Source organism: Coffea arabica, chromosome 5e (genome assembly GCF_036785885.1).
Source record: "Coffea arabica cultivar ET-39 chromosome 5e, Coffea Arabica ET-39 HiFi, whole genome shotgun sequence".
Classification (NCBI taxonomy): domain Eukaryota; kingdom Viridiplantae; phylum Streptophyta; class Magnoliopsida; order Gentianales; family Rubiaceae; genus Coffea; species Coffea arabica.
In genome coordinates this window covers 12683938-12709485 of record NC_092318.1, presented here as the reverse complement: position 1 = coordinate 12709485, position 25548 = coordinate 12683938, and the positions used below count along the sequence as shown (strand labels likewise).

The 25548-nt window shown below is 35.3% G+C and overlaps 1 protein-coding gene across 3 annotated transcripts; it reads right to left on the bottom strand.

Moving 5' to 3' along the window:
- Nucleotides 1-333: 333 nt before the first annotated feature.
- LOC113688346 (probable apyrase 5) lies at nt 334-4605 on the bottom strand. Of its 3 annotated transcripts, none has more exons than XM_027206152.2 (6): nt 3888-4603; nt 3278-3390; nt 2805-2930; nt 2556-2653; nt 2361-2446; nt 334-598 (listed from the first exon to the last, which is right to left on the bottom strand). In XM_027206152.2, the coding sequence occupies exons 1-5, from the start codon at nt 4009-4011 to the stop codon at nt 2416-2418; spliced, it is 492 nt and encodes a 163-aa protein (XP_027061953.1). In that variant the 5' UTR covers nt 4012-4603; the 3' UTR covers nt 334-598; nt 2361-2415. The 3 variants fall into 3 exon arrangements, with proteins under 3 accessions (XP_027061953.1, XP_027061954.1, XP_027061955.1); XM_027206153.2 differs by having other exon boundaries at nt 2820-2930; nt 3888-4602; XM_027206154.2 differs by lacking the exons at nt 2556-2653; nt 2805-2930 and having other exon boundaries at nt 3888-4605.
- Between the last annotated feature and the right edge of the window lie 20943 nt (nt 4606-25548).

Below are 25548 nucleotides of genomic sequence, written 5' to 3'. Positions count from 1 at the left end.
ACGAAGACTAAGTCGTCACTAAAAAATAGTATTCTGTGACGAAGTTTCTTGTCACTGTTTCCAAAATTTTTTCGTCATAAAAAATAGCAGAAGTCGTCACAAATTTGAACGTGCACAGTGACGACTTGAACTTGTCACTCTCACTCCTAGTATTCTGTGACAAGAATAGTCGTCACTTAGTGAACTTACAACTTTGTGTACAAGAGCTGCAATTCTATTGCATTTTCAACAACCATAGCAGAAAATTGTGGCTCGACTAATGCAAAAAACGATAGTAATTAATGTACAATGAACCCTCAAATATATATATATATGGTTATAAACATCTCTAAATTCATCAAAACACACATTAACCAAAATGGGTTCCAAAGCCCACATTAGTTCAAGTACTAACAGCCATTATCCATCCAAACAATAGAGTACTAAATTCACATCAGTTCAACTAGTAATAGCCATTACGCATCCAAAAAAACAAAGTACTCTTTCCAAACAAAAACATAGACTAAAGCAGCAATTTGTGTCAAACTGAAGTCATCTTCATGAGCATATCCAAAAGCCAACCTTTTTCATCTCCTCAAGAGCATTTAATAGCATTGTACTGCATTGAAAGAAAAGTATCATATGCATTAGAATCGATTTCAGTCAAAAAAATGCCATTACAAGCATACACTATTGAATTTGAATGAATAGTCATACTGAACAAAAATCCAATTAAGTCAATATGATAAGCTCCCACCAACATCATGTACAATGTCACACCACAGGACCATACATCCGCAATCTAGAAAATAGACAGCAATTACAAAATGAATGAAGACCTCTTGAGACAAAACTATTTAATGAGCAGAAAGTAGGTAGCAGTGCATGCCTGTTAAGCAGGAAGAAATGAACTGAACAAGCATAACCACTAGCACAAAGTTTACAAGATACTTGAGACAAGGGCCATATTGCTGATTTAGAAGAAACAGTACAAGTGATCCTTTGGCAGCTTTGGCTGACTCTTCTTTCCTACTAAGTTAGGTGCTTCATGATAACCGGTCCGCATACAGTTTGAGACTTTGTATCTTAGAAATTGTTCTACTTAACTATTGCCTTTGATCTTCATCTACTTTGCATCTGGTTTATCTGTTGATATATGAAGGTGGAATTTGGACTTTGTTATAAACTTGGATTGAAGCTCCAAACTTCAATCTTTGGATTTATCTGTTTTTTGTTTCTTAGAAACGGAGACAAGGTCCATCACTTTTCTTTTTCTTTTTTGGTAGTTGATTAAACAGCTATACACTTTTTGGGAAGATAACAATCAGAGCACAAGATTTGGTAGAATTAAAGGCTTCGTTGTGTAACTTTTCATTTTTCAGATATTCATAAGTCAAAGTTTGACAAATTCTAAAAATCCTCTCTCCTTTTTAGATACACTTTAGCAGCACTTTTTGTGTAGTATCATATATTAGTAAGCTATTACCATCTAAGTCATCGACAAGTTAAGCGTGCACAAATAAGGATAAATGAAAAAGTAAAGTGAAAATTTCAATTAAGCTTCACTAAAATCACTAAAGATTAAAAAAAATACTTTTTCCTTAGTGTATCGATAAAAAAAAAATCAGACAAATATTGATCTAATAGGATAGTCTTCTAAAACTATGCTTACGGTGCTTACAAAGCCAAATAAAAGGAAGGCTACTGCAAAAGATACCAGTTCGGAAACTAACCAAAACTTGTCCATAGAAACCAGAGGAATACATCTAAATAGGATTACAGTCCATAACCATTGTTTGTACATTCAATTGTTTCATCTCTATGTGGGAGATGCAACATCAGATGTAACTGAGGCGGCATAAAGAATTTTCCAAACTTGGAGAGAATCCCTTGAGGCAAGGTTATTAGATGTAGTCACAACTCAATTTTCTCAATATAGTGCTCCAATTTGTCTCAAGAAATATCAATGGCAAGAGATACAAGAACTAAATTTTAGACCAACTCCTCTGACTTAGCCATTAACTTATCTTGCAGCAGATCAGACATGAACAATTAACTGCACATGTTAAATGATGTCTAAACACAATTGCTAAATGAAAGAGAATATTAGTACTCATTACATAGCCGTTTAGGTTGCAGCTGATTCCTTCTATAAGCATACTAAAGATGTTTACCAATGCTATGTAAAGGTAAACAATATCATTTTAGTTGAATAAAGACTCCACAACTAAAGAGGCTACATTTTCATGCAACAGTTGAGATGGATAACCAGCATGGATTGCCAAAAATGTTAACAACCAAATGATACTTGAATCTTTAATCATCCTCAGAAACACACATCACCAGGAAGGAGATGCAAAATATGTTACACCAGAATTTACCTTTTACCAGATTTGACAGACCATTTTCCTTCAAACTTCTTGAAATCACCATCAACTATCGAAAACTGGAGTTCACGGTCATTTGCCTGAATAAATTTCATTTGCAAATAGTTAACTGAGATAAAGTTATCACATTGGAATGCCTAGTTACTGCTACCTACTCTATTAGAATGAAAATGCAGTTTAACATCTCACATTATATTACTTGCAATAACTACTTTGTTGTCTTTGCCTTTTGTAATCTCACAAAGGTTTAACAAATCACGTATCACCATCACAAGAAACTTGTTTTCCTGCCACAGTTGATGCAAAAAATAAAAGTAAGAAAATGGAAAAAGAACCACAAAACTGAAAGTTATCCAAACACAAGGTCTCATTCTGAGAAGAAAGAAGCCAGAAAATAGTCACTCAGCGAAAAAAGACTAAAAAACAGGAAAAATATACAGCATAAAGCAATACACTTGTTCCTCCATCATTGATCCTGATATAGATCCTATTGCCCAGCAAGGTATTTAGGTTGTTCCATATCCAATCCTCACTATTCAGCTGTTTACTTAACTTCCTCAGCATCTGTTAACAAGATTCATCATACATGTCAACACCTTTTTTAAAAAAATTTTACATGTCAACTCCTTGAACAAATATAGAAGAAAATCATAATAACTATAGCAGTTTCGACAAGGAAAGATTTGAGCCCCATCATATTTAGAACCAAAATAACAATACTTAGTTTGCAGTTTCAGTTGGCATTACAAATGTATAAGAAGTCACCATTCATTACCCTAAAAGCTTCACCTATGAGTAGAAGAAATACTCAACTAACTAGAAAAAATTCAGACATGAGTTCCACATAAGTCAGTGAATATGAGCATGTCTTAACTATAGAAGAACCTAACAATTGAAAATAAATTCACAACCTGAGCTGCAGCACCTCCAAGTTCAATAATACCAGTTGTTTGCTTAGGATCACCTCCTACAGTGCCAAGGGCATAATTAGCAACGACCCAGGCATATACACCTTCATCAGAACCTAAACAATGGATCATCCAACTTTAGACTTTCAAAATATAACAAGAATTAAATGCTAACAAAACTAGTTTATAAGAATTAATATGACTAATAAAAGCCCATATAGCATTGCCAAGCTATTAGATAGGAAATGCAGCAGTTAGCATGAGACCAACATCCAAGTACATTTTACCCAGAATTCAAAAATCTGAATCTACCTATAATCTGGCCTTACTTACTTAAAGTTCAAATTTTGACTCCTTAGCAAGCACATTGTCACTTGAAGTTGAATAAACCAAAAAGATAAGCAATAACAAACACCTAACAAAGAAGTTATATCCACTCAGACAGGGTTGCAAAAGTTCACATTCTCAATGTCCAGATACGTCACTAGCATACTAACTAGAGCAAAGCACTAGAATTTCCAACACTCTTACCATTGATTATACAAAACATGCTTCAAAATGCAGATCAGAGAACCAAAATTAAAAGAAATCCACAAGCCAAATGGCATCATACCGGAAATAACGGAAGCCCAATCATCGTAAAACCTGAAACCCGAGCCCCTCAACACGGTTCGGCAAGCCTCCAAAATCCTATCTTGAACTCCTTTCTCCAACATCCTCAAACCAGCAGTTGCCATTAGCCTAATTTCAGTCTCCCTCCAATACTCCCGAGATACCCTTTTCCTCCCAAACTCCACCAGCTCCGCCACCGCAGAAGCAGCCCTCTTCGGCTCCTCCGCAAAATCAGACAACCCTGGCTGTCCTTAGCCTTCTTAGCATCAAGGCAAGCCCCAATTTTCTTGAGAAGACTGATAGCATTGGAGGTTTTCTCCATGGCCTCAGCAGAATCGGAGATCACACAGGGGATTTGCAGGACAGACTCGATCCGGTGGCTGCGGGCCATGACAAGGGAAGGCACTGCAGAGGCGGCGATGGCAGAAACCACGGCATACCATTTCTTGTTAACTGGGACCTGCGGTGCCAATGGTGCCAGATCTTGGTCGGAGCAAACATGCGGCCGCCGCAGCACATGTTGCCATAGACACCCTGGCCAGCACGGTGAGTGCCACCGCCAGGAACACGAGAGATACGGGAAACAGCGAGACCAGCACCCCAAGACTCGGCGGAGGTCTGGTGGCCGGCGGACCTAGAGACAGCGTAGGGTTGGCGAGAGTTCTTGGAGATGTCGCGATGAATGTCTTGCTAAAATGATGTCCGAAATTTTTCTAAGTGTTATGAGTGTTTTTGTTTAACTCTTGCTAAAATGACGTCGTTTCTGCTTCTTTTGTTTACCCATCTCTACTCGTTCAATTTTGTTCAATTTTTAGCTTCCCCCGCCTCTACTCCAATTTTGAGCTTCCCACTTCCATTTTAGCTTCAGCCAAAAAATAACGCTTTCAAGTGACTTTTGTACTAACTATTTGGACCTTTCTTTACAAAAACAACGCCTTCTCTAGTATATCTCTTTTTCTTTTCTCTATCTTTGTGTAATTAAAGTTGTTTATTATTTTGAGTTTTTAGCTCATAAGTTGTATTAAAACTTTATTTGTTGCATTAAAACTTTAGAATATGAAAATTTAGTGTTTTTTGATAATGTTGTTTACTAACACAGGTTCTTTTTATCTCTACAAAAAATTAATGTACAAAAACTAAAAAGCTTATTAAAAATACGTTTATGATTCAAAAAAAAATCTTTTGATGCAAATATTTTTGGTATTATTTTAATAATTTTATGAATTATGTACGAATTATGGTTTGACAAGACCTAACAATACTGTTTAGTTGATCAAATAACCAAAATAATTTGCTAATACATGCATGATACACTAAATGTTTTTGGTACAAGTACCGATTCATAAACCATAAACAATGTGACTATTGTAATTAATAATAAACTCCAGTCTCCCAATTGGTTTACTAGTTAATAATAAACTAGTTGATCAAATAACCAAAATGGTTTACTAATACATGCACGAAACACTAAATCTATTTGATACATGTACTGATTCATAAACCATAAATAATTTGATTATTGTAAATTGTAATACATAACAAACTCCAGTCATGGAATTGTCAAGATTTTTACTTAATTTCATATTAAATTTTGTTATTCTGTTCCATTATTTTCACACTATGTTAATCAGTAATTTCCCATATGTTGTCAAGAGAACTAAATAAAGAATTCATTATATTTTTTAACTTTATAACAAGGTATTAGCTATGTTTGGAATAATTGAAAAATAGGAAAACATTGTTTTTTACAATATATACCTCATTTTGCTAATGATAAACACAACTTAAAGTGTAAAAGCATAGGGTGGCATAATAAAATTAATAAAAATTTTCTTTATCACATACGAGACTAATTTGCAAAAGATAAGGTGTCATGGTAAAGTTAATGAGATTAGTTTACCAAATACGGGGCTAAACTATAAAAGTTCGAGTGTCATAATATAATTAATTAAATTTACTTGCAGCATATGGGCCATATAGAAAAAATTAAGGTGGTATATGGGGTTAAAATATAAAAGTTAGGGTGTCATAGTAGAATTAATAAAATTTGTTTACAACACATGGGTCATATTGAAAAAATTAAGGTGGTATATGGGGTCAAAATGTAAAAGTTAGGGTGTCATAGTTGAATCAATAAAATTTATTTACAACACATGGGCCATATTCAAAAAATTAAGATGGTATATGGGGTTAAAATGTAAAAGTTAGGGTGTCATAGCAAAATTAATAAAATTTATTTACAACACATGGGCCATATTAAAAAAAATTAAGGTGGTATACGGGGTCAAATTGTAAAAGTTAGGGTGGCATGGTAGAATTAATAAAACTTATTTACAACATATGGGCCATATTGAAAATATTAGGGTGACATAGTAGAATTAGCGAAAGTGAGATGGCAATAAATTATTTGGACAGTGACGACTAGTTGTTGTCACTAATTTAGAACTGGCAACCATATTGTGACGATATTTTAAGTTGTCACTGTAGGACGAGTTTCAGTGACAACATATTTTCTAGTCGTCACAACGGCAATCTCCCGCCACATTGGATAGTTGCGCGCCATCCATATTGTGACGACTTATCTCGTGTTGTCACTGTTGACGGGTGAACCCACGATCAAGTATGACGATATTAAAAGTCGTCACTAAAGTTTTCAATTGTGACAACTTTCTCTCTTGTCGCAGAGAATGTTGTCACAAAAGGCCAAATTTCTTGTAGTGAATGTAAAGTTGAGGGGGTAAAGTGCAGCTAAATGTAAAGTTAAGGGGTTTACTATATTTAACCCTAGAAAAAATCTCAAGAACGGAACAAGTAGTGGGTTATAGATTTTTGTCTAGATTTTTGTATTTATTTTAAGGATTAATCTTTCCTACACTGACAGTGTATACACTATCAGCGTTGGATGATTGACAACTATGCAAAATTTGAATTTGAAATTCAACTTTTGTACACATGTCATGAATCCAATGATGATAGTGTATACACCGTCAGTGTAGGAAAGATTTACTCTTATTTTAATACATAAAGAGTAGTGGGTTATAACCAACCCTATCACCAATCAAATTTAAAATTTAAAACATTCCCACTATCTATTTCATAAACCGTTTATACTTTGTTATTTATACTTTAAATCCTTTTTACTCCTTAATTAAAGACAAATGCTCATTCGTATGCTATTTTAATACAATGTTACATTTTTATAATTAAGAAATATTTATCCCCAAACTAACCCTATAACCACCCCTACAAATGAGTTTTGCAAATTACAATCACGTTTCAAAAAAATCACAAATGTGTAACTAAATATAAAGTTGAGGGGATAAAGTGCAGCTAAATGTAAAGTTAAGGGGCTTACTATATTTAACCCTAAAAAAAATTCCAAGAACGGAACAAGTAGTGAGTTATAGATTTTTGTCTAGATTTTTGTATTTATCAAATCGAATGCATAATATTTGTAAGTATTTCATTTTAACAACATTTAATTACATTCATTTTTGTTCATTTATCATTCATTTTCTAAAATAAATTTCTATTATTTTTTTAGGATCTATCTTCCAAAAAAAGGCAGTTCTTGAATGATATGCACATTCTATCATATTTCAAACTATTGTTAGACAGATATTACATTTTAATTGTGTTGTTACAATTTTTAAACTTTTTTTATTCACCATTTTATTTTTACTTTTTCAATAATGCCAGCACCGTGCGTAGCACGGGTATTCACACTTGAAAAAGTAACGCAGTAATGCTGGTAGGAATTTCAAGGCTTTTTAGAGATAATATGGGCCTCTTCATGTTCGTTTTAAATTTTGAAATTACTGACTAAAAAAAATTATTAATAGTCGAAGAAGCCTTAGCTAGTGGCTGAGATTGAGATTATAAGATTTAGAAGTTTTGAATTATAATCGCCTCTTTCGTCCTAGGTTCTAATCCCTGTCCCCTTCTCAATTTATTAAATCCCACTCTTCTCCTGCTAAAAAAAAAAAAAAAGAAAAATCAGAATCACTTCAAGCCAGACTTGATAGATTTGAAGTGATCTCAAGCCATGATTTGAAGTCTTTTGCATCATTTGCTTTGTAACTTTAAACTATTTTCTCTTGTATTATCCCCAACAATCCTCATCACTAGGGATGGCAACGGGGCGGGGTTGGGGCGGGGGACCCCTCCCTCGCCCCCCGCCCCGTTGCCTATTAGTTCCCCCCGTCCCCCGCCCCGTCCCCCGCCTCCTGCTCCCCCCGCCCCGCCCCGCCTTGCCCCGCTTCCCCCGCGGGTGCTCCCGCGGGGTTAAAAAATTTTTATTATAATTAAATTTTAATAAATAATCAAGTACTAAAATATCAACACATCACCAAATTATTATTCATTGTAATTTTACAATTGAAACTCATAAAAACAATCAAACAGAAGTTATTTGAATACAATCCAATATGATAAAATAAATATAATTAAAATAATCAAGTTTTCACTTTTAGTACAAATGCAATCACTAATTCATTATTGTGTTTGTGCTTTTTTTTGAGAAAAAAGTGTTATTCTATTAAGTGTAATTAGAAATTTAGTATAAATGTACTAGTAAATTTAGTATAACTAATTAATAAATTTTATTAGTAGACATGTATAATTATTCATATAATTGATAATATCAATTATATTACATAAACTAATATACATTATATAATACATCTAACTAATAATATCATTATCATAAGTTTATAACTAATTAACTTACATATTATATATAATTATACATATATTTATATATATATATATATTTTGTTGTTTTGCGGGTGGCGGGGCGGGGGTATACTCCCCCACCCCCCGCCCCGTTTCTAAGCGGGGGGAAAAAATTCCCCCCCGCCCCCGCCCCACCCCCCGCCCCGAGAGTCCCCCGCGGGGCGGGTATCCGCGGGCACCCGCCCCCATTGCCATCCCTACTCATCACCCTCTTTATTCATCAAATTTCACCCTTCTCCTTCTAGAAAAGAAAAAAAAATCAAAGTCACAAGAAGCTAGACTTGGTAGGTTCTAAATTTTAGATTTTTTTTAATTTTTGTTCATATCAAATATTTAAAGTTTAGAAACAAAGGTTGATGTCATTATCAAAAATACCAATTATCCAACAGTGTGATCTTAAATCAGGTGAAATAATCAAGTGACAACCGACTTGTATAATGACTTTGCACAATCAGGTGATCGAGGTGAGTATAGACCCTTAGGGATATAAGATTAGATTAATCGTATAATGCACCATCAGTGTAGACCCTTTTTTTACACACTAGTAGATTTAAATGCATATCTATATACTAAATTCAAATTTAAGATTATTATTTTTACGTATGTAGCATGCACGTAGGAATTGGGCTCGATGCGATTGAGTTATGTGCGATTGAGTATGGTTATTTTGTCCACAATTTGATATACGTTTACATATGTGATTATATTTAAAGATTGAGTTGATATACATGAATAAAATTTATGAGTACAACAATTTTATATAAAAGTACACCATACTATGTAGAACTAGGCATTGTGCCCCGCGAGTTTCACGGGGTGCCCATTATTGATTGTTTGAGAGTAATGTAAGATTTATTTAGTAATTAATGTTTAGAGTGTTTTGTATGATAATAGGGTTGGAATAATAAATATATTGGATTAATATATTTATAAATAGATATAATAATAGTGTTGTGATTTGTATTTAATGTTTTAAGAGTAACAGGATGTAAATATTAATTAAATTAATGGAATGTAAATCATTTTTTCAAAGTTGAGATAAATTAATAATTTGAAATAATTTTGATATGTTTATTTTTATATTCTTAAATATAAGTGGAAGTAGAATATAGAAAATTCAGGGAACAGATAATTGGTATGCGCAAGAAGGTGTGGTGGAGATGTTTAATTATGATTCTTGGATAAAGTTTTTGCCCAAGAGATGCAGATGATAATTGTTTTCATTGAGCAGGGTGAACAGGATGACACTTCCTTCATGTAAGAAGTGTTTTTGTGCGAATGTTGGCCAACCTTCTGTTATTTCTATTCCTTCTAGCTGAAAGATCCATCGAGTTTTATCATGACAGCAATTGATGACTCCTGTGTCGTTTGTTTGTATATGTGAGGGTATATCACCGATGAGTACCTGAGATAGAAAATAGGGAAAAAATGTAGTTGTATTATGAAATGAGAGTAGCAATGTAGCGTATGAATTATATTAATTGGAATGTAATTTGTACGAAACTGACTAAAGATTCAAGATCGTTCGCTCTTAGCATTATATAAAATGAGAAGTGCGTCATTAGTCTTTCTTCTTCTGTGAATAGTGTTTAGTTTCAAGAAAAGGAATGGGTTAATTTATTTTATAATAGAGAGGTAAGATTGTTTTATAGAGAAAGAATTGCTTACTGCATCCAATGGATGACTGTGAATGATTGAGGAGGATGTTCCATTCATGACAAGCTAAATAGTTATTTGGATTATATATGGCAACTCTAAAGACCATATATCCTATGTGCAAAAAACGAAGAATGGAGCCATTCTGTAGGTTATGGTCTTGTATGAATTTGTTCCATCCAGATAGCCGAAAGCCGGTATTGTGACGACCCCACCTCCCCCCTAGGGCATACCCAAAGGTTTGACGGACTGCCTGCCTAACTCTCGCCAGGACTCACTCACTCACTCAATCAACTCTCAAGAGCAAGTAAAGACATGCCAATCAAACTTAACATATATACAAACATTAACACAGATATACGATCCTCACACATTAACACGGATATACAATTCTCAAGGTTAAGTACAAAAGTTCAGGATCCAACCAACTACTAATACTATCACTATTACACAACGAAAGTTCTAGTCCAAAGTTTAATATTCCTCTAATTACCCGTCCTTGCTCAAGAACCCTGTAGGAAAAACAAATGTAACGGAATAGAGGGATGAGCTAAAGCTCAGTGAGGTTCCCATACACATAATCAAGCAATTGAAACAAGGACATTAGTCATTTAATAACAATCAATCGAGAAAACATTCACAATATAAAAGCAATGAAAACACACTCATTAAAAGGATACATGCTCACGTGGAGCCATTCGTTCATTCATTCGCCAACTATTTTCCTTATCCCTCCAATATTAAAAAATAGTTTTTTCTTTTTTTGCAAGTGAAAACCCCTTCAATGTTCTTGACATTCATTCATTGATTTCATTTCCCGCCACTGGTCAGTTCTCCACCAACCTTCGTGGTCATACTCGATTATACCAAACATTGTCCCAGGGTCACCAGTCGCCCGACTGAGTCCATTTCTAGCTCGAGTCGACTGGCAACGAAGGGCAATGGCCCAATTTAGCCAAAAGGCTTACATCCATGCACAAGTAGTATTCAGTCATTGAAAATTCACTTTTGCTTGGGTAGAGTGTGATAAAGTATGCACTCGCCTATGAAATATCAAATCAGGTGTTTAGTTAATTTCCAGCAATAATGAGCAGGTAATATGCAGTTGGAACACTCACCCTAAACAAGTCACATTTTATCAAAATTCAGTTCAGGGCCGGCACCTTGGCCACTCTCGAAATCTGCAATCAAATATTGTCCACAAAGAGCTAATCATACACAAGTGCAAGCTACATAACTTATATTTCTATATCAAAGGAAAAAGGCATGAAAAGTATAGTAAGTCATATAGGCAAGGTGCACGCATAATTTGTAAAAGAAAATAATAAAAAACGGTTAAGTTCAAAGCCAATATGTTCAACTAAAAACCATGTTTTGAAGACTTGTTTAGAATGTTAAAAATCAAGTTTAGAACACTTGAGAAGTACATGTTAAGTCGGACCAAGGAAACGGAAAACAAAAGAAAGGCAACGAGAAACAATGAAGATGGCTGCTTTGCCATCCTTTGGTGTTTTGATCACAACTGAAGCTACACTTATCGGATTGAGGAAAATTTTATGATGTTTCAAAGCTAAGACATAGACCTACATTTCTTATGAAGACCTCCAAAGCCAAATCATGCATTTTCATGGTCAAAAATTGAAATCTCAGAGAAAACAGAAAGCTGTCGGTTAAACAGGGCATTTGGGCAGTCAGGAGTATTTTAGTCATTTCACAATCTACAGTACTCAGATTGAGCTGAAATTTTTTGGGTAGAAAACTAACTCAACTCCCTATAATTTTCATGTTTTGAGAAAGAACTGATTTGGCCTTTATCATGGACGAATATGCAGTTCAAATTGATTCCAGAATCAGGGCAGAACTGAAATTACACTTCTCAAGCTAGAATTTGCATATAACCGTCACTAATTGTGATTAAAAGCTAGAAATTCCACCTTAACACTAAACTAGCTTCTACTAATCATATAAATGCCAAATCAAAGATGAAATAACTTCTATAAAATCTGGAAAATATCAATACAACTGAAATTTATCATCCCCAACCCTAAGCTGGAAATTTCACCAATCTTCACAAATCTAGGTTATCTTCCATAAAACTTCCAATTTCAAGTCATCTTCCTAATAAATTGTAAGAATAGAAAGAGAAGGAAGTTCATCAACTTCAAACCTTCAAACCTCCAAGGAAAATACAAAAAAAGAGCTGTCCTTCCCAAGTCAATCCACTACAAGCCTTCTTGCTCCCTTGATGCAACTTTCTATGGATTGATTTCCCTTGATGCAACTTTTAGGTTGATTTCCCTCCAAATCAAGTATGAATCAAGATGATAAATTGATGTCTTTTCTCTCCTTTCCCTCTCTTGAAGTCGGCCACCAAGAAGAAGAAAGAAAGATGATGGAATTTTGGTTCAATTTTGCAAGATAAAGACTAAGATTAGTCTTGGTCAAAGGTAGCTAGATCATCAACACTTGTCACCCTACCAATTTGTCTTTCTTTTCCTTTTCCTTAATCAATAATGGTGGCTGAATTAAGGGTTAATTTAGGGAGGATTAGGTGAAATAAAAATAAAGAGATTAGGGTAAGAAAGTATTGGTCAAGTGGGGTACTCAACCGGTAACAAACGGCGCACGTCGGTTCAAGCCTATTTTCCTTAACTCTCTTGTACTTGTATTTTAACTTATGATTCACTAACTTATTATTATCACTTCTAATCACACACTTCCTCTTACCTAATACTCACTCTTATACACAAAATTTAGTACCCATACTTCACCAATTAATCACACTACCCAAAATACACCAAAACCCTAACTTACTCTAACTTAAAAAGTAAAAGTAAAACTCTTGGCTCAATCAATGAAATCACCATGAAATTTAGGGCTAGTAAATAGGTAAATAATCAAGTAAAGAAATATAGAATGAAATATAAATTAATTTGTTCAAAAATGGGAGAAAATTTTAAAGGAATTTTCGGGTCCTCACAGGTATCGAGTTTGATGAACCATGTGCGATTTCCATTTCATATAATCATTGTGTTTGTCAAGTAGTTTCCCAAATGTGGATAAAATGATGGATTAATTCTCTAGAAAGAAAAGAATGAGCTATAGCATAAAATGTGTGAAAATCAAGATATGTAAGCATGAGGTTTATTGGTTTACCAATCCTTCTGGGTATGGTTGTCTATATTCCATGAGAAATGAGCTTGGCGATGAAACTGAGATTATGATAGATGCATAATTTGTAGTTGGTCAGTGGAGAATAAATGGGCTATATATTAGTGAAGAGAATGTAAAGTGTACAATATGTGAATATAAGGCCAAAAAAACTTACTGGATATTAATTCTGGTGGTGGATAATCAGATATGAATGACGTGAGCCAATTTGAGGCATCAAAGTGCGATGACCAATATTGAAGATGGGGTTCAATGAATCTAAAACCTATAGCTCTTCTGAAGTTGGAACTGATTTCATATGTAAAGCTATTATTGGATGTTGGGGTTGCTTGGATTACTTGAAGTGCTTGTCCATTAATAGTATGAAGGTAAAACAGGCAGGCTATCAGGTGGCCATTTTCTTCTATTGTTTCTATTGTCCAATCTATAAAAGTTGGTATTGCCATGAGTGTTTTGGGTTGTTTGATTTTAGTTATATTTACTTATGATATTTATAGCGGTTGTTGTTGGCACATAACATGTGATATGAGTGGGTGAGTTTTTCTATTATTTTGATATCTTCTTATCTGTTAGTTTGGTGGACATGTGAATACACAGTAATGCATTGGAAGAAGACAAGAAGTTATTATTTTGTTTTCTTAGTATTTTGATGAAACTTTTGTCATGTGAATATATAGTTATGTTGAGATGTGTCAGATGTATTGGAGCAAAGAGAGCTGATAAACTAATATAAGTAGCGTGGAATATTAATGATGTAGTTTTACATATGTTTCATAGGGTATCAAACAAAAATACATGCCATTTTTTTTATTTAGTTTTTACATAAAGTAGACGACAACAAAATGTGATTGATAGTTGCAGGGAATCAAAAGTATGAAGATACATGCATAGCTAGTTACAGCTGATTTTTTGAAGAGTGTGTCATGCTGAGACAGTGAATTTCATGTGAGCTTCTGATGCTTAGATTGCTTGTCAAATTCTTCGTCTAAGCTGCGCTTGGCAGATGGTGCTGCTATTGGAGTGGCAGAATGAGAGACATCAGTTGTGTGAGATGTGGAAGATCCAATTGAAGCAATATTTTTGTAGATTGAGCTTGGAGTGGCAGCAGGTGCAGATTCGTCAGCTGGGCTTATGAGCTCTCCAGATATGGTTATTGTGTGAATTAATTCTTCTACTTCTGATTCTGGTGTTTTTCATCAGTTATGTGCTGCAGAAGAGGATGGGTTGACGATTGATCAGGGAGAAAATCAGTGAGAAAATAAAGGGGTGTAAATTGTCTGTGAGATGGTAGATATGATCTTATCTCACAAAGCAATGTTTGCTGTTGAATCCTTTCATTGATAACATCAACAGGAATTGGGATTTCCTGCAATATAAAAAAAAATGTAGATTGAGCAATGAAAACAATGAAGTGCGTGACAACCCGAAAATTTTCACATTTTCTAGGAATTATGTTTTTTTTGCCTACATTTTTATACTTGCCTATAAAATAGTAAAGTTTCTATGCATTTTTATAAGCAAGTACAGTTTTAAATCATTTTCCAAATATAAGTTAGTGTACGTTAAATTTGAAACGCATTATAGACGTGGGATCCTCTAGTGCGATAAAAATTTGGTGATTAAGTGATTTTTGTGTTAAGTGTTATTATTTTACAAGGTACTAGGAGATGATTAGAGGTTAGCTAGATGGATTAACCATTGGAAAAAAGAAGATAAGTTTTAAACACTAGAAAGGCCAAGTGTCACTACCTCATTGGATGTTAGACTTTTGACCAAACTTATTTAACTTTCCTAAAATCAAATTTTGACCAAAATTCCTTCATTTTTCTTGCTTCTTGGCCGAACCACTTGAGGAGAGAAACAAGAGAGAGTTCTTTAATTTTTTCTTCCAAACTTACTCAAATCTCGAGTTCTAGCCAACTAAATTGGAAACTACACCATACAAGTGCTCAACTAGGAAGCTTAAAGGAGTTGGTGGAGTGATTGTGGGAGGAAAGATACTAAGCTACCATTTTTCTTGAGTTTCCAAGGTATTTTGCCAAGAACTGCCTCTTTACTTCAATTAATTGCTAATTAGTGGCTTATAGTTGTTATAGATGTTGTTTTGTGGAAGATTTCATGGGTTGAGCTAGAGTTATGTTAAATTTCAGTTTTAGGGTTTCAAATCTGCCCTGTTTTTGCACAGTGTATTCATCCTTGAGAGAGGCCGAATCAGCCCTTTCTCAAAACATGAAAGTTGTTGGTATTTGAGTTAACTAGTTACTGGTAAAATTTTAGCTCAATCGGAGCACTGTAACTTGTGAAATAACCGAAATACCCTTGACTTCCCACAAGCCTTGTTTCACGGACAGTTTTCTGTCCTCTCTGTGATTTCGATATTTGACCATGAAAATGCATGATTTGGCTTTAGAGGTCTTCATAAGGAATGTAGGTATATGTCTTGGCTTCGAAACTCCATAAGATTTGTTTCAATCCGATAAGTGTAGTTTCAGTTGTGGTTGTTATGCCGAAAGGTGTTTTATCGCCTATGATTTGTATGTGAAATTGTGGTTGAATTGGGATGAGATTTGGTGTTTGATTGTAGGATGGAAAGTGAAGAAATTAAGGGAAAATGCTGTCCGTTTATTTTCTTGAAGTTTGAGTGAGTAAAAGTGATATTGGAAATGTGATTTTGTGATGCTTTGGACTTACTTTGCTTGGGCATAATTAGGTCCACTTTAATGGTGTTATTTGAGCTAGATTTCATTTGAACTTGTACTTTTTCGCATGGTGAATGTGACAACCATTTTAAACATGATACTTAGATACAAATGTCAAGTTTTGAACTTTAAATGTTTACTCATTTTCTTTCCAAAACAAAGAAGAGTTGTATAGGATTTCTCGGCCGCAAAACCTAATTTTATCAAGCGAGGCTTTAGGTGTGAATTTAGGGTTTGTTTATCTTCCTTTTCATATGATTTTACCCAAAACACTTGTTATACGTTATTTCTTAGTATATGTGTTAGTTTCGAGCCGAACAAAAAGCTTTGCAAAAATTTGAAACAAATGCTTTTTCATATCCGGCCATGTATCCGGCCAAGTCTTGGCCGGATTGCTGGCCGAATTGACAGGGGAAGAAGAAAAAAAAATTCGGATTGCTCATTGCCTTGAATCCGGTCGAGAATCCGGCCGGATTCTAACGTGGCACTGTTCACTTGTTTTCCGAAGGAATTTTCTAAAAACCTTTTTGAGTAGAATTTTGTGTTTGGTTTAGGAAACTCTTAGTTACTCATATCTTTTGATATAAATGTACTCTTTTCACTTTAAAACTCAAATTTATATATTGTACTAGTACGTATTCGAATTTTCTTTGAATTATCTAAATCTTTGAGGGTTGAAGCATAATGTGTTCTTTTGATTAACTTTAGGATTCATCGGTGATGGAGGGTACTACCTGGAGGGTTACTTTGGACGTTCTTTTGCTTAAATAAGTGAGTGTTCTTTGTACGTTATGTTTCCATTGACTATGTGACTTGTTGTGGATGTTTGATTAACTGTTAAATGTTTTCAATGATTGCTAAAATGGAGTTTTGCTAGGCGAGTGTGTACTTTATCGCACTCGATCTAAATAAATGTGAAATTTTCAATGATTATTTGATTATATGGTAGTTGTGTATGAATGTAAGCCTTGTGGCTGAACTGGGCCCTTGCCCTTCGTTACCGGTCGACTCGAGTCAGAAGCGGACTCGGTCGAGCGATTTGGTGACCCTGGGCGAAAGTTTGGTATACTCGAGTATTACCACGTTGTCGGGTGGAGTCTGGCCAATGAAAGATGAAACGACTGAATGAGTGACAATGTCAGTGAGGGGTTTTCACTTACAAAATGCATTTTAAAATGATCGGAGGAATAAGGAAATGAAAGGTGAATGAAAGAACGAAAGGCTCTATGTGAGCATGTATCCTTTTAATGAATGTGTTATCATTGCTTTATATATAGTAAATGTTTCCTGAATTATTTGTTATTATATGATTCATGACCTTGCTTAATTGCTTTGATTATGCATACCGAACCTCACTGGGCTATTAGCTCATTCCGTTAGTTTTGTTTTCCTTATAGGGGATGCGAGCGAGAGCGTGAGATCAATGCAGACTAGCCTGGACTAATTCTTTTGAATTTTGTTTTTTGTTTATTTTCTCGCGCTAGTGCTTGGACAGGGTTGGATGTATTAAAAACTGAGAACTTTCATTTTATCTGGGATTGTATATTATTTTGAGATAGAAATGAATGTGAGTATACGTTTCAAGTTTGGGAATTGTTATTTCTCTTTTCCTCGAGGTTATGTTTTATTTTGTTTGAAGAGAGTGAATGAGTCCCGGCGAGAGTTGGGCAGGCAGTCCGCCGAACCCTTTGGTTCACCTTAGGGGAAGATGGGGCTGTCTCAGGTGGTATCAAAACCTGCTTCGCATGGTCTCTGCGCGGAGTGAGATTGGGCCAAGTGGTGAATAAGTGTGAAGGACTAAGTGCTCTTTTGAGCATAAGCTATGAATCATGAATTGTTATAGACCTTAAATCGTTATAATGGTATTTGAGGACAATAGATAGGGACGTCAGGTAGGAATCTCGATTGTAGATAATTTACTCTTGGGACTGGCCAGCTCGAGATGTGAATTATCTTATTTCGGATTCTTGTACCCGAGTACTCCAGAGTTGAGGGCGATACTAAGTACTTGAGAATTTCATTCCGGAGAACATGAACAGGTTCTTATTTGGCTAGAGTGAGTACAAGAGATCAACGGGCGTCTAGTTCGGATAGAAAGTGAAGTAAGAGACCGGACGGGGGTGAGTTTAACTGAGTGTGGGATGACAAGTCGCATTTTTTTTCGTTTTTCCCTTGCATTGTTCCTACACGTCTTTTGCTTGTGGTATGTTAATACCTACATGTATAGTACTTGCTATCTTTAACTATTTGTCTAACTTGAGATGTCTCTTTGTGTATATGGTGTGTCTTCTTGTGTATTTGGTGAGAGATATCTTGTTGTTTTAGTCAATTTATTTCGTTATATACTAAATCACCTTTTGGAAAAAAAAAGGGAAAAAGGGTATGGAAGGGAGACGTAGTCGCGGACGTGGTCGTGGCCATGGGACTAAGCGAGCTCAAGAACCGAGAGAAGAAAGAGAAACAGTGGCCGAGCAAGAACATGGACCGAGGGTTGAGGTCAAAGATCAAATGGCGACGAAGATATAACAAATGACAAATATCCTAGCACGACTGGTGGATCAACAAGGCCAAATGCTAGTGAATCAACCCCGGAATCCTGAGATAGGAGAGGATAGGGCTCTTGAGAGGTTACAAAAGTTTCTACCTCCGAAATTTCATGGAGGGCCTAATCCGGATACAGCTAAACAGTGGTTGGAGGCAATGATTAACATCTTCGCTGCTTTAAACTACACGGAGCAAAGACAAGTGAACTTTGCTGTATTTCAATTCGAAGGACCGGCTCGAGCATGGTGGAATGTTATTAAGGCAAAATGGGAAAGAGAACAGACTGCATGGACATGGACGAACTTTGTAAGGGAATTTAATGAGAAGTATCTCCCACCTTTAGGCCAAGAAAGGAGAGAGGACGAGTTTATCGGGTTACGTCAGGGAACCCAAAGTGTGGCCGAATATGAGACTAAATTTACTAAACTATCCAAGTTTGCTTCTGAATTGGTGACCACGGAGCGAAGAAGAGTGAGACGGTTCATACAAGGATTGAATCTAGAAATCCAGGAAGTTTTAGCGGCGGTTCAGGTTAATACCTTTACGGAAGCCCTTGAGAAAGCCCAAAGGATTGAGGATACAAAGGCACAGGTAAAAGCCTTCCAAACATGGAAAAGGGATGCATCTGGTAGTGTATCTGAGAAATCTAGCGAAAAGATAGCGCTTTCTAAAGTACAAAAAGTGAACCCTTCACCCCGCCCACCATGGACATTAGGAGCACTAGATGAAAGATCTACCAAAAAAAGTCAAATAGGTCATGGGAAAATTTCTCAAAAAAGCCAAAAAGTGGCTTCTCACCTGGCCTGCGGATATTGTGGAAAGGCAAATCATACTGAGAATAAGTGTTGGAGGAAAGGGCGAAAATGTTTGATTTGTGGGAGTAGCGATCACCAAATTAGTAGTTACCCGATGAAGCAGCCCAGGGGGAATAGTGCTCAACCACTGGATGGAGCCAAACCGAAACAAGTGAATGAAAGAGAGAATCGAACAAAAGTACCAGCAAAGGTATATGCCTTAGACAACCAACAAGCTCCTGAGTCATCTGAAGGTAAAAATTTCGTGGACGAAATTTCTTAAGGTGGAGAGAGTGTGAGAACCCGAAAATTTTCACATTTTCTAGGCATTATTTTATTTTTGCCTACATTTTTATACTTGCCTTTAAAATATTAAATTTTCTATGCATTTTTATAAGCAAGTACAGTTTGAAATCATTTTCCTAGTATAAGTTAGTGTACGTTAAATTTGAAACGCATTATAAACGTGGGACCCGCTAGTGCGATAAAATTTTGGTGATTAAGTGATTTTTTGGCTAAGTGTTATTATTTTACAAGGTGCTAGGAGATGATTAGAGGTTAGTTAGATGGATTAACCATTGGAAGAAAGAAGATAAGCTTTAAACACTAGAAAGGCCAAGTGTCACTACCTCATTGGATGTTGACTTTTGACCAAGCTTATTTAATTTTCCTAAAATCAAATTTTGACCAAAATTCCTTCATCTTTCTTGCTTCTTGGCCGAACCACTTGAGGAGAGAAACAAGAGAGAGTTCTTCAACTTTTGCTTCCAAACTTACTCAAATCTCGAGTTCTAGCCAACTAAATTGGAAACTACACCATACAAGTGCTCAACTAGGAAGTTTAAAGGAGTTGGTGGAGTGATTGTGGGAGGAAAGATACTAAGCTGCCATTTTTCTTGACTTTCCAAGGTATTTTGCCAAGAACTTCCTATTTACTTCAATTAATTTCTAATTAGTGGTTTATAGTCGTTATAGATGTTGTTTTGTGGAAGATTTCATGGGTTGAGCTAGAGTTATGTTAAATTTCAGTTTTAGGGCTACAAATCTGCCCTGTTTTTCCACAGTGTATTCGTCCTTGAGAGAGACTGAATCAGCCCTTTCTCAAAACATGAAAGTTGTTGGTATTTGAGTTAGTAGCTACTGGTAAAATTTTAGCTCAATCGGAGCACTGTATCTTATGAAATGATAAAAATACCCTTGACTTCCCACAAGCCTTGTTTCACGGACAGTTTTCTGTCCTCTCTGTGATTTCGATATTTGACCATGAAAATGCATGATTTGGCTTTAGAGGTCTTCATAAGGAATGTAGGTATATGTCTTGGCTTCGAAACTCCATAAGATTCGTTTCAATCCGATAAGTGTAGTTTCAGTTGTGGTTGTTATGCCGAAAGGTGTTTTATCGCCTATGATTTGTATGTGAAATTGTGGTTGAATTGGGATGAGATTTGGTGTTTGATTGTAGGATGGAAAGTGAAGAAATTAAGGGAAAATGCTGTCCGTTTATTTTCTTGAAGTTTGAGTGAGTAAAAGTGATATTGGAAATGTGATTTTGTGATGCTTTGGACTTACTTTGCTTGGGCATAATTAGGTCCACTTTAATGGTGTTATTTGAGCTAGATTTCATTTGAACTTGTACTTTTTCGCATGGTGAATGTGACAACCATTTTAAACATGATACTTAGATACAAATGTCAAGTTTTGAACTTTAAATGTTTACTCATTTTCTTTCCAAAACAAAGAAGAGTTGTATAGGATTTCTCGGCCGCAAAACCTAATTTTATCAAGCGAGGCTTTAGGTGTGAATTTAGGGTTTGTTTATCTTCCTTTTCATATGATTTTACCCAAAACACTTGTTATACGTTATTTCTTAGTATATGTGTTAGTTTCGAGCCGAACAAAAAGCTTTGCAAAAATTTGAAACAAATGCTTTTTCATATCCGGCCATGTATCCGGCCAAGTCTTGGCCGGATTGCTGGCCGAATTGACAGGGGAAGAAGAAAAAAAAATTCGGATTGCTCATTGCCTTGAATCCGGTCGAGAATCCGGCCGGATTCTAACGTGGCACTGTTCACTTGTTTTCCGAACTGGATCCTTGCCCTTCGTTGCCGGTCGACTCGAGTCATAAGCGGATTCGGTCGAGCGATTTGTTGACCCTGGGTAAAAGTTTGGTATACTCGAGTATTACCACATTGTCGGGTGGAGTCTGGCCAATGTCCAGAAGGGAGAAAGATGAAACGAATAAATGAGTGACAATGTCAATGGAGGGATTTTCAGTTACAAAATGCATTTTAAAATGATCGAAAGAATAAGGAAATGAAAGGTGAATGAAAGAACGAAAGACTCTATGTGAGCATGTATGCTTTTAATGAATGTGTTATCATTGCTTTATATATAGTAAATGTTTCCTGAATTATTTGTTATTATATGATTCACGACCTTGCTTAATTGCTTTGATTATGCGTACGGAACCTCACTGGGCTATTAGCTCATTCCGTTTATTTTGTTTTCCTTATAGGGGATGCGAGCGAGAGCATGAGATCAGTGCAGACTAGCCTGGACTAGTTCTTTTGAATTTTTTTTTATTTTCTCGCGCTAGTGCTTGGATAGGGTTGGATGTATTAAGAACTGAGAACTTTCGTTTTATTTGAGATTGTATATTATTTTGAGATAGAAATGAATGTGAGTATACGTTTCAAGTTCCGGAATTGTTATTTCTCTTTTCCTCGAGGTTATATCTTATTTTGTTTGAAGAGAGTGAACGAGTCCTGGCGAGAGATGGGCAGGCGGTCCGCCGAACCCTTTGGTTCTCCTTAGGGGAAGATGGGGCTGTCTCAAAGTGTGTCTAATGTTTTATTTATAGATAATAATAATTTAATATATATCTTGATATATCTGTCATAGATTTCAGTAGCAGTCATGTCAAGCAGAGTTTCAGCATATTTTTCTTCAACAGTAGCAGTTAGGTAGCCAGTGTCATCATGTATGTTGAGCTGGAGCTTTGCTCTGTAAAAGTGATAAGGTCAAAGTTAGGATGGTGCATACTATTAGCAGTGTCAAAAAAGGAGTTATGTAATTCATTGAACTGAAATAGATATTTTGGTTTTGGCTTTGTGTCCTTTGTTTCACAGAAGTTGCAGTCAAACTCGATATCCATCATTGCTCCTATTGATTTACCGCATGTAGCACAGCTAGCAACAAAAAACTTCTGGTCGATGTTAACTATTGATGGAGTTCCTTTGATCCCGAAGTTTTTATCTATTGGAAAGAAGAGAGTTACAAATTATCATCTATGTAAAGAAATTATTTATGTAAATTTTTTTTGGTAGAGCATGTAAGAAGAAAAATGTATTTTAGCAGTTCTGAAGAGGCAATGATTTGTGAGATTGACCTTATTTGAGTGTGTGGTGAAGCAAGGACTTTCTGGTTCATTTTTTCATAGAATTTCTGGCTGATGACCTTTTCAATATATGCTCTATTTTCATCACACTTACAATATTTGTTTCAATTTTTGTAACTGTTATATTTATTTGTTAATGTCAAAGTGTTTGTGATTAATAATAGGAAAGAAAGAGACACATACCAAATTTTCATTGAAGCTGTTTCTTGTAATGGTGGATCAAGGATGATTGTGCTATTGGGGCGAGTAGCAATGTCAATTCCTTCAATTGTTATTTGTAAAGAGACAAAAAGAAGACATAACAGAGTATTTGATTAGAGATATGACTTTATATGAGTTAATTGAATTATAGTTTTAAGGATAAGCAGCATACTAACCATAGTATGTTGTGATCTTTGGGCGTGCAAGCAGGACTATTGGGCATGTGTGAATAATGTTCATGAGCTGAACTCCTTCAATATAAACATATGGTTCCTACATGGTGAAGATCATTGGTCTACATCTGAAAAATATATAGATATTAATGTATAAAAAAGATAATTTATCATATGGATAATTGATTGAATGAAAAGATGGAGTGTATGGAAAAGTGTTTAATAAGATAGTGAGTCAAAAGTTTACTCAAGATTAACAGTGACGAATCTGCGAATTCTGCGTGGTCCTTTTGCTGTTGATATTATAGATTCTGGGAATCCTTGAATTAAAGCACAAAGGAGATCTATAGAGATAAGGTCATTCAATAAATACAGTGTGTTAGCACCAATAAAGTTAAGGTATATATGATTGTATTAGATAAATGATAATAGTAAAGGTAGGCTTACTAAATTTGATGGAATCATTGTTTTTATATTTGTCAAGATACCAGAAGGAAGTTAATAGGAACCGATTGTGTAAGTTTAGCTCTTTTTCTTTCTGTGCCTGTTTGATAAAAGTTGTTTTCATTATGGTTAGTTGCCATGGCACAGAACCAGCTTGGTTTCTTTGATCAGTGATGGCTGAAATAGCAGCATTGCCAATGTAGTAAGTACGGTAAAGATGAAGCTTGCTGTCTGCATAATTTACATCTCTAGTGAAAGCAATTCCTTGGATTGATTCATTCTGTAGAGGAAATGGTTATTAATTGGTTGAAAATGTGATGATAAATGAAATTGAAAATGGAAAATGTTTATTTTTATACTTGAAATTTTTTTAACGCAAGAAATTTGTAATGTGGAATTTACCTGTTCATCGGCAAACATGAAACACTGGAATGTGTTATGATCTTTCCTGCGAAGATGTTTGTTTTTTCAATCAGGATGACTTTTATCATCCACTCGCTTGATTTCTCTGTCAAGGTACTCACAGTAGTGCACCTATCTTCCATATCTGCAGTATAAAATATGAAGAATATATTGTTAGTCACAGAGATATGTAGATATATAGAGCAGTAAGTAAAGGTATTTGTAATTAAAGACATTCAGGCTGAGTACTTAATCATGAGTTGCAGCTGCCAAGATTGCCTGATAAACTACATTGTGTGTAGAATTATTGGATAAAGAATCAGATGCAACAGGTCTAAGTAGAATTTTAACATTATCAGCTGTTTTGGCTCTTGATAGTGCAACATACAATTGACCATGTGAAAATATTAGCTCTTTCAAATATAATCCTACAAAATCAACTGGCCGTCCCTGTGATTTGTTAATTGTCATGGAAAAACAGAGTGAGATTGGAAATTGAGTGTGCTTGAAAGGTATTGGATATGATTCATCATTAGAGCTATGCAATGGAATGCGAGGAATGAAAACTTGTTTACCAGAATGAATTCCAACTGAAATTTCTGCATAAATAACATTTTTGTTGAAATTTAAACAAATCAAACGTGTTCCATTGCATAATCCTTGTGCAAGATTGAGATTTCTTAGAAGTATAACTGGACAATTTTGCTTCAAAATCAGTTCATGTGGGGGTAATCCTGGAGGGTGAACAGTATTTCAGAAATTACCATGATCAGCTTGTTTGGTTGGATCGATTATTTGATTGAAGCTGATGTATCTGATTTCTTCTCCAGGGAATTTTCTGGATCAAAATCTGGTTGACTTCTTGTACAATATCATTTGTTGTACTGAGAATGACTCTATTAATGATAGCAGAATTGCCAGGCAGAAAGTCAAACAGTGATGGATAAACAATGCTGATCATGGAGTCTAATGACACTTGATCATTAATAAAAGGAATGATCATAGGAGAAGGCAACTGTATTTTGTCATTTGCAATGGTTGGTTGTGTTCCATCTCTAATGTTTAGCAAAAGATTTGAAAATGATGGGTCTAAAGATGCTCTCATGTTCTCAGTTAGCCGTATCTTTTCAAGTTGTGGCCAGACATATGAATTGACAAGTGATGCAGAGATGTAATCTTCCTTTTGGCCTTTCCTCACTACTAGAAGAGTTTGTCGAAAATCTCAACCAAAAATGATGATTTTTCCACCAAAGATGTGATCAGAATTCAACTAGTCTCTAAGGAATCTGTCAAGGGATTCAATTGCATATTTTTTTGCCATTACTGCTTCATCCCATATTATGAGCTTGCACTCTTGATTAACTGACATATTGCACTCTGTTCAGAAAGATTGCATGTGATGTTGGCTTCATGATGGAGAGGGATTTTAAAGCTTAAATGAGCAGTA